Source organism: Pygocentrus nattereri, chromosome 5 (assembly GCF_015220715.1).
Source record: "Pygocentrus nattereri isolate fPygNat1 chromosome 5, fPygNat1.pri, whole genome shotgun sequence".
Classification (NCBI taxonomy): Eukaryota; Metazoa; Chordata; class Actinopteri; order Characiformes; family Serrasalmidae; genus Pygocentrus; species Pygocentrus nattereri.
In genome coordinates this window covers 8735123-8745737 of record NC_051215.1, presented here as the reverse complement: position 1 = coordinate 8745737, position 10615 = coordinate 8735123, and the positions used below count along the sequence as shown (strand labels likewise).

General features: G+C 40.5%; 1 protein-coding gene across 3 annotated transcripts in view; it reads left to right on the top strand.

Moving 5' to 3' along the window:
- The first annotated feature begins 215 nt into the window (after nt 1-215).
- ablim1a (actin binding LIM protein 1a) overlaps nt 216-10615 on the top strand; it is a 79940-nt gene continuing 69540 nt past the window's right edge. The window contains exon 1 of one of the 3 annotated variants that reach the window (XM_037538573.1): nt 216-352. In XM_037538573.1, coding sequence (XP_037394470.1) covers nt 340-352 — 13 coding nt within the window. In that variant the 5' untranslated portion in view covers nt 216-339. Of the gene's footprint in view, nt 353-8056; nt 8418-10615 lie in introns of those variants that run through there. The other 2 variants (XM_037538570.1, XM_017695450.2) reach the window with 2 other exon arrangements.

Here is a 10615-nt window from a genome sequence, read left to right as displayed (position 1 = left end):
GCTAACGTGCTCATTGCAAACAGGAGGGACTTGAGGGGGCGCCGCTCTTGACATTGAACCACTTTCTATTTTTGGGTCACTGCTGTCCCATAAAACCTCATTACAGCTGTTGCTTTGGCTATCGCTTTAGCCGCGTCCTCGCTGCCTGCGCGAACTTCATTTCCCAGGAGCGCTTGCGAGGACACGCCCAAGCATCATCGCCTCGGCTTGTTGAAATGTCAGGTTGGCACATTCGCTATGACCGTCCGTGGACAAGTAACGTTACTACTGACACGCTGGGACACAGCTTAGCTCCGGCGGGGGATCTCCAGCTCGGTTAAGCGTCTCGGAGCTCCCGCTATGTCTGCGAGAGGTGAGTGCTTGATGCTCACTGCGACATCTGCATCACTGTGTATTCGATCCCGACGGGACCTGGATTGTCTGCAGCACGTTGTAGTGTTTTTTCCTGCTTTGACACACCTGTGTTTTTTTTTTATTATTATTTTAAAGAAATAATAAAAATGTAATAACAACAGTAATAAATTATTTATTTTGACCAACTCTGAAATGATGAATACGCATAAATAAATAAATAAATATCAGTGGAAAAAAGTTTACATTAACGGCAAAGGTTTATGGGAATTGTATTTTTTTCCCCGCGCATACGTTGTAAACAGGCTGAAAAATATTTCAATTAGCCTCCGTGTACTGAAAAAAGGTGCTCGATTAAACAAAATTGCTGTCTTTCACTTGGCTTACTCTTCATAAGCGTTGTTAAAAATGGAAATTAATATGGAAACACGCCACGTCCACACGGCTCATTAAATCTAATCCTCTGAATTAAAAAAAAGCCATATTGTTCGCACCGCGTATTATCATTATTATTATATTATCATTATCATTATCACGGTCATTAAAAAGTGGTAAACTACGCCTGGCTTAGTTATAGAAAAGCTTAAGGTGGGAATTCAGAGTTGCTTTGATACCAGCAGTCATTTTTATCGTTTAACTTAGACTGACATGGCATCAGCTAAAGCCAGTGATCCCAGCTTCTTCTAGCCCAGACGGTGCAGCTCACCTGCTACTGCGTGGAGTGTTACCGTCTGTGTACAACCTGCAGATGGCGCTGTTTGAATAAACCAATAGGACGGCATGCTCGCACATGAGCTCATGCGTTGTGCTACGGCGGAGAAATGAGAAGAACATGTTTATTCGGTCTATATTACCGATTTTTACAAATTCCTGAATAAGTAGTTAAGATGTAAACAAAGTCAATGGTCTGAAAAGCTCTGCTTTAAAGAAACTTGCTGAGTCAGAGCTGTTCACAGTGGTGGCGATAGGAACCAGACGTCCGCCTCTAAAAGCTCCCTCACGGAGAGTTGAACTAAGTAGTTATGAATACTCTGCCTGATGTCTGAGGCATTGTTTTATGGTAGTTTTGTAAAGCTTTGGTCTAAAATCTTTTAATCAATTCTTTGAAATCTATTCATGATGGAGGAAAACATGAAAATAGTCCCCCAAAAAATTCCCCACTGTTTTACCACCATCGACATTACATATAAAAACTCAAAAGATACGTGCAGGAGTCTGTAGGTTTCTCTACAAACGAACCATTTCAGATCAGACTACCCTGAATGACTGTTTACGTATCATCACCTGAATTATGCAGACATTTGTGAACTATCAGTGGAATTCCTCGTTAAACAGTGGTGTACCTTTGTTTCCAGGGTCCCGTGTTTCCCTGATTCCAGGGCTTCACATTCACTCATCATACCTCAGTGTGGTACAGTAGATCTATTAAAGGGTTTAGTGTTCCACGCAGTAGCAGGTGGGAAACCAGCCCACTGTAGGCAGGAGTGGGCCAAAGCACACGCAAATGAATTAGTAGCCCAAATAAAGTAGAACAATCCCTAAATCATATATATAAACATATATAAACAACATAAAATGATAAGAAAACAGTTAAACTCCATGAAGTTGTTCTAAAGAGTGGTGAAGAAACCACTTAAGTGAGCAACACGCAAATTCTCGTAGCTTACAGAGATGGCGATGCCTTCAGTCCGACAGCCACAGCTGCCAAGCCCAGCAAAACACCAAAAATAACGGTTCTGTGGTTTAATTCATGCTTTGTGTTTACTGGGAATAAAAGGCGTTTGGTGAAGTTACTTCACAATGAGCCTGATGATCATGACTGCTGTGTTATTTCAGCAGAGAATAATGTATTTGTGAACAGACTGTCAGATATTGGACATCAGCTCGCCTTGACCAAACTGCCCGGGCCAAAACATTTCGCTTGCGGGTGGGAGTGGGACAAATCATTGCAGGAGCGGCCGGGTGGGGGAATAGGTGTAGCGTAGTGGATAACACCTCTGCCTTCTATGCTGTAGACTAGGTACCCTGCCTGGGTAAGCACCCTACACTATACCAATAAGAGTCCTTGGGCAAGACTCCTAACACTACCTTCGCCTACCTATGTAAAAAATGATCAAATTGTAAGTCGCTCTGGATAGGAAACGTCTACCAAATGCTGTAAATGTCAAAAACAATCCCTTGCAGACCTCTAGTTCCTAAGGTCATGGTTAGAGTTCTGGGGGTGGGGTTCAGAGATTGAACATCACAAACTTACAGCATTTATTTGACAGCGGTGAAGCTAATTAGTAAAGAGAACCAAACCACCAGAGTTAGCTAATTAGGCTCATTATAACATGGCATGTACCATGTATGTATATATGAGATAAAACAGCAACTAGCTGAGGAACTCGACAGCAGCACATTTCTCCATTAAAAAGGTTAATTAATAACAAGTAAGCAGATGGTACAGCGAGGCAAAGCGACCACACATGATAAGACAATCAGCCCGACAGCTTGTAACAATGAAGATGTGCACACACGTCTGACTGTCTGTAAATCCCCATGTAAATGTTTTCATGATGAGGCCATTCTAACTGTTTGGATGGAATAACTCAGTGAAAGAGGTGAATGTCTTTAGATCACTGAGACCAGGACGTTGGAGACGTTTAGATGAAATACCATAGCACAAATGAGCTTGTTTGGTGGATAAATCGCTTGGGGTGAGGTGATGCACTACAGATGTTTAGGAGTTTTGCATGTTTCGCCTCAGTGAAAGTCTCTTTTATAACAGCCTCGCTCTCAGTTTACATGAGCTCAGCACACACGATCTGCTCTGCTCATCGTAACAGCAGTTCACTTAGTTTTCACTCATCTCTGTTTGAGCTAAGACAACTGGACTCTCCCTCCTCACACCCCAAGATCTGGATTGTACTAAACAGTTGTCACCCCCTGTTAGAGCAGACAGAGAGAGAGAGAGAGAGAGAGAGAGAGAGAGCGCATGGGAGAGCGAGCAAAGGGTATTTGTGTTAGAAGCCAGTTCATCACTGTGATAAGGGCGTGCCTCATAGCTCTGCCAGCAAGTTAGCAGTGAGTGCAGCTAATGCTTCATCCTCATTTGGGCTCATTAACAGATGCAGAAATGTTACAGTAAGGGTGGGCAATGTGATGGTATTTTATTGTTATTGTGTTAGATTAAGTCATAATATGCTGTTCCCACTTATTCAATCTCAGAAAAGCTAAATATCAAGCTTAATATTGTTTATCCTTAAAAGGTCTTGAAGCACCACTATATAATTATGACATGTTGCCCACCCTTACCTCCAGGTACCGGGTATGTTATGTGCCATACAGTAGCGGCATGAAGGTCAGACGTAGTTTTCTCTAATAAATGGTAGAAACCCATTAAACCATATTACGAAGCATTGCCTTCTTTTACACCCAGATTCAGAACTGTTTATAGGTAATAAATAAGTAGAACGATTGCTCTGTGTTTATTTATGTACAGTCTTTCTACATCATATAACTAACTGGTACTTTTTTACCCGAAATAATTACACAGTACTGTGGAGTTTGTACCCCATGCTTATCCAGGTACTATCTAGAACCTGTTGGGCATTTCAGTGTAATTTGGTCAGACTGTCTTGGAACTTACTATCATGTTACCCTAAGTAATTACGTAATTAAGTAGAGTCAGTACCTCACACTTACTTGGTTAATATCTAGGACATAAGAGACTGTCAAAGAACGTGTTACCACAAAGTTTAATATGTAGTAATATGTAATGTACCATAATAATATAATATTATAATATGGCCAAAGGTAATAACATGCTTTATTTTCTACATAGAAACTCTCAAATGAAGAATGTCTGATCTACATAGTGATGGGCATACAGGCCACAGCACAGTAGCAACACAGTAGCAAAGACTTCTTCAGGGTACAGGTGGACACTTTTGTAGTAGCTACGATGGCTGATTTGTCACTTGTGATTTTGTCAGAGAATTTGAAATCATTCATAAGGCTCAGTTTTACAAAAGCATAATTCACTGGCGATTCAGTCGGTGAGATGTAAACAAAGTCATACAGAATATTTTGCGAACTGGAATCAGAATCAGAATCAAGCTTTATTGGCCAGGTGTGCTACACATACAAGGAATTTGGTTTCGGTTACAGGAGCTCACGGTGCACAGTATCAGACACACATTCACATATAGAGAATAAGATAAATAAAATTAAGTATAACATGCATTCCTACCATCACTCACTCAGACACACGCACACACACAGTCATACCTGTAAACCTTACAGTGTGCAAAGTATGGGTCTAAAGTTAAAGTGCTGAGTGCAGCAGCAGTTAAAAGGCTGTATAGTGGCAGAGATAGGGGTCAATGAGGGATCAGTGTTGTACAGAAACTTATCAACTCAGACTTCTTTACAGCGGTCATGATGGGAATCAGGAGTCACAATGCCTATGACATAAATAGCCATTTAATATACAGTCCCATTTCTCATTTCCAAAAAATTGGCGATGCTGTGCGAAATGCAAATAAAAACAGAATGATGTGCAAATTATTTGATTATATTTAAGTAAAAATGGTACAAAGACAGTATAACATTAAAACTGAGAAATTTTATTGCCTTTTGCAAAATACAGTATATGACCATTTTGAATTTGATGCCAGCAACATGTTTCCAAAAAGTTGGTACAGGGGCATGTTTACCATGTTTACCACTGACGGGGGCATGTTTACCACTGTGTGTCATCATCTCTTCTTTTAACAACACTGTCTGAGCTGAGGAACCCAATTGTTTTAGTTTTGAAAGTGAAAGCTTGTATGCGCACTGTTGTTAAAGCAAAACGGAGACATACCAGGTGTGCCTGTGTCAAAACAGAGAAATTAGTGAACTGTGCTGGACTCTGCAGGATTAATCACCTTGATCTAATCACTTAGATCTAAGCTTGGGTTGCTCAGTGATGTCAGTTTGGTGCAGGCGTACCAAAGGTGACACCACACAACCACTCAAATGATGCAGTCCTGTAACCGTCTGGCTGAGATGAACAGAGGTGTTGATAGTAGAGATGTGGAGCAAATGAACACGGCCAGAGAGGACTGCAGTCGAAACAGAGAGTTGTTTATTTCTTGAGGGCACATATGTGGATCACAAATCGATGTCTAGTGGTATAGAATTGACGATCTGGGAAGAGCATGAGGGTCGTGATTATCAGCACTTACTCACCTCCTGAAAGGAAGCATTATGGCTGCTATCAGACTGTTCAGCTTCTGCTGGGAAAAAAACAAAAGCGTGCAGAACTTTCTGTAGGGCAGCGGTTCTCAACCTCACACTTTTCTGTTTCTTTTCTTCATTGCTAACACTGCAAACCTGAGAATTAAGGCCTAAAAAGATCAGATCGTCAGTCAGCTCTCAGTAGAGTTGTAGAGCTGTAGTGATCTTAAATAGGAGAAAAAAGAAAGAATAGAAATGTATGAGATGGATGTGGACTGTGATCTGGAGCAGCAGCCCATCATGTTTTCACTGAAAAAACTCCACAACCCAGTTTTGAAGGTTTTAGTGCCTCATCTGAACACTAACCACGTTCCGCTCAACAGGGCTTTTGGATTAGTGCTGTCAATAATAATCACACAACAACAATAATCAGTCTTACTTGATCTCTTCGTTGTCTTAAACTGATAAGGTTTAATCAGCCTGCTACTTTTTATTTGTACATCTCAGTTTATATTGTATCAGGTATAATTTGATTCTTAAATTTTTAGTTATTGGGTTAAACGTTTTTCCACATGTTTTTATGGCAAAATGACGTTACTGGCCCACTACAACCTGCTGCCTCCCCCTGAGTACAGGCCTGCGGACCTGTAGGGGGTGCTTCACTGGTGGTCCAAGGAGCACAGGTTGGGAAACCCAGCTCTAGGGCACGTTATTAATTGCATAGCCTTTTGCAAGAGCTGCTTGATGTCACCGTTTTCATAAGTTGTATGTGCTGTAAAGTGTTCCAGGTGATCAAAGACACGAAAACAATGCACAAAGCTGCAGATGTAATGTGAGTCACAGCACTGAGAGACCAAGTGTTTAGCTAAATTATTAGCTAAGCATTAGCCAGCTTATTAGAAGCTTCCCAGCCCCCACCCATGCCTTAATTATATTTATTTTATTAATATAACAATCATAACACTGCTGAAACTACTGAAAATGTTTCTGTAGCGAGAATTTCTAGCTTTTTTTTAAGTAAAACTCAAAAATGCTAGCCAGTACATGACTAGCAAACACAGCTTTGAACAGTTTTAGACACATAAAATGATCATATTTTTTATTAAAACACAAAGTTTACTTAGTTGCAGAAACTGTGTTTCGGTAGTGACAATTCTTATTGTTCCACACTGATTTTCAGATATTGGCACACATTTACGTCAAAACAATGGGATTTCACGGCTCACCATGTGGCCATGAAGGACAGGGATGCAGTCTCACTTCCTGCTGTAAATTGCAGGGGTGTGGCTAAAATAAGGCCTATGGACTAAAAATTGATGTGTAGCACCGGTTTCCTGTATTGTTAGACTTGGCCATTTTGTCTTTAACCTTTTGGATTGTTTGCTGGAATGATCTCTGTTATGTTCATTTGGATGTTTCTGGTTTTGACCTTGGCCTGTTTTTCAACTATTTTAACCGCAGGCATGTGACCATTTACATTTACAGCATTTGGCTGACGCTCTTATCCAGAGCGACTTACAATTTGATTATTTTTACATGGGTAGGCCAATGCGGTGTTAGGAGTCTTGCCCAAGGACTCTTATTGGTGTAGTGTAGGGTGTTTACCCAGGTGGGGATTGAACCCCAGTCTACAGCGTAGAAGGCAGAAGTGTTAACCACTAAACTATCCCAACCACCAGTCTGGTTGTGTTACATTCATGGTTAATCTAAGGGCCAATCCCGTTTCTTATTTTTCTCCCTACAGTGTAAATTTATTGGTTAGGATTTGGGAAAGCCAGCACCAACAGAAAGTAACGTAAATAATGGTATTCTATGTATTTTGCTATCTATGTATTTTTTCTATGTATTATTACTACCTCAGCTATTTTTTTTTTAAACAGCAGCATATCTAATGTCTAAATACTTTCATTTCTGTTTATTTACAACCCCAACTACAAAAAAGTTGAGATGTTGTGTAAAATGTAAATAAATGTAAATAAAAACAGAACTCGGTGATTCGCTAATCACATAGACTCGTTTTATTCGCAGTAGAACACATCATCATATCAAGTTCTAAATGAGTTAATATTTTTAATGAAATGGTAAAATCTCTCACTTTCAACATCTGATATGTGTTCTGTGTTCTATTGTTAGTGAAATATGGGTCTATAAGATTTGTAAATCATTGCATACTGTTTTTATTTACATTTATTTCAATTCTACAGTGTCCCAACTTTTTTTGTAATTGTGGTTGTATTTACTTATTTATTTATTTCATTTTTTTGGTGGGATCAGTTTAAACTATTTCAGTTGAATGGTCCATATAGGAATTGACCGCTGACCATTAGAGAAAACTGGTGGCCTTTGTGCCAGTCAGACAGAGTCAGGTTCCTTCAGAAGTCACTAATGCTTGCGTCCGTTTCCCATATTTCACACTGTGTGTCTGTGAAGGTGGGTCAATATTGTAGCATTAGCACTGTGTTTCCTGTAAAGGCCCCGCCCTCCTCCCGTAAAGGGCTGCTGGACTTTACCTGTAAGACTGCTGCATCTTCACTCTCTTGTCTCTACCATTGCTGCGGTAAACGAAGTCTATCTCCTCCTCCCAGTTTCAGTCACTAGAGCTCTCACACGGACGGCAAGGACCCTCCGCCTCAGCATTTTTTCAGAGTGCACGCATGCATGTGCAAGAAAGAGGGCATGCGGCTGCATTATTGATGAGCACCGATCCTTGGAATGACCTGGCAGGGCCGTCCTGTGAGCGTGTGAGAGCGAGTGAGGGTGGGTGTCAGCAGAGATGGGGGAAAGGAGTGCAGTTCAGCAGCCTCAATACGACGGCCTGTGCAACTATGCCCAGAAAATCACCTCCTGCTTCGGACTGGACGGTAAGATTCAAACTCCCTGGTTCACTGGAGAAGCTTTCTAGGTGTTCCAGCTTTCTAGTCGGTCGGATTTTCTTTGTGCCTGTCCTTGGCATGACTGTCTACCCATGCTGTGTGGTGTCGTGCGTGTGTAGCTTGGGTTCAGGCTGGTGAATGTATTCCCTTCTGCTTGGGAGTTGTCCCAAAGCCTCTGCAGTGGCATTGATGCTAGCTGGCTGAATGGGCTTAGTGAGTCTGGAGTGGAGCTGAGGTGAAACAGGCGCACGCTCATAAAGGCTTTGTCCTTATCCGCTCGGTAGTCTTTTCCTGTTGCGATCTCAGTGTTTTTTAGCAGCGAGTTAATATTGCACCTGACTGGGGTTTTTAGAGCACGGCAGGGGTTCCTAACGTGCCACAGTCTGAGAGCGAAAAGGGTGCAAAATTTACAGAAGACGAATGGATGCTGCGCGCATGCTAAACGCCCGCTTTCTTGACTCACTGTGCTGCCTAAGGACAACTAATGTGGCAGAAAACATGAAAAACAACCTGAACCCCGCCCTGTTCACTCACATTAGGACAGAGTCCTGCTCGGGTTATTCATTGTATTGGATGGTCCAGATGTTGTACACGTCTGTGATGAATGATAATGAGCAGCGAGGATTGATGGCACATTAAAGGAAATCCGAACAATTTTTCAAACTTTCTGTGTACATCAGTTCGATGTAAACAAAGTCGTTTTGGGTGGTTTGAAATGCACCTTTCAAGAGAAACCTACCATGTCAGGCTTGATATCGGTGGTTGTGATAGGAACCAGACATCTAAAGAGTTTAATGTTTCTATAAAAACTTCACCAACATGCTGCTTGAGACCTGAGACTTTGTTTTATGATCATTATGTTGTCAGCTTTTGGTCTGAAATGAATGCAGTTTTAAGTGAGGTATATTGAGACTATTGTAAAACAAAGTACCCCCCCCCCCCCCCGCCCAATTTTTTTTCTTCAGATTTATCACTAATTATCAAGTCTACAAAAAAAAACTTACAACATATGCAGGAGGTTCACTAGATAGTAAAATGGTTATGTTTTTGTGAACATTGTGACGCTTGGTTCCCATCACCACCTTTGTAAAATTCTAATTACTTCTCAACCATGGAATTAGGCAGAATTTTAAATAAATAAATAAATAAATAAAACGATGGAATTTCATATTAAACAGGGTTGACTGTTTTATGAAAAGATTTTCTCCTTCAGAATGATTTCGCAATCACTACATGGTCCACAACCATTTGAAATCTACAGTAATTATTCACAATTTGCCAAAGTCTACAATTGAAATTTAATATGCGCAGATTTAAATGTGATATACACATAATTATGTGATGGATTACATAGTTCTGAAAGAAAATGCGTTCAGTTTACATTTAGTATCAACACATTGGAGTCTGTACTTGCAAATTCTTTCTGTTAATTTCAATGACAAACTATGAAAACAGAAAAAAATGTTAAGGATGGTTTTCATCAAATTCAAATTACAAAAGTAATTACAATTACGTAGAATCGATTGCAATTGTAGAATCTGCATGTTGCACATTTTTCAAGGAGCTATGAATGAGACATACACACCAATCACCGGAAACTTAAAGCTACACTATGTCATTTTGGGGAATTTGGAGACCTCTGTGTTGGAAGTGTGTAATTGCATGCAATGCGTGGAAGAACATTTTGTGACATTGGTTGTGCTTCAGACCCCTTCCCCGAGAGGATGTGTCTGACTGAAAGAGAATGGATTTAGGTTTTAGATTTCCGAGGATTTAGGTGAATTATCTACTATTGTCATCATATCTTCATTAGTATAATGTTGATTTCGCAGCTGAGACCTAAACATCGGACCTTCTTTTTGAGAAGATATACGTAAATACGTAGATTCACGTGTTATACGTAAAGACGTATGACGACGTTCAAAAAAATCCCATGAAATCCAACCTGACGCCTCAGACTTTTAAATGCTAGTTTCGGGCTTTATAGGGCGATAACAGCACATGCTCACCTTGTTTTAGCCTGTTTCTTCCTCCTGACTCAGTAATGCTGTTTCTTTCAATTTTAGCAAAAAAACTTACACCGTGTAGCTTTAATCAGATTGCAGAGCAGATAACACTGATGACAATGTCTGTAGTTGCCATTTGTTTACTCAATAGGGTGCTGGAATTTTGGTATTTCATAACCT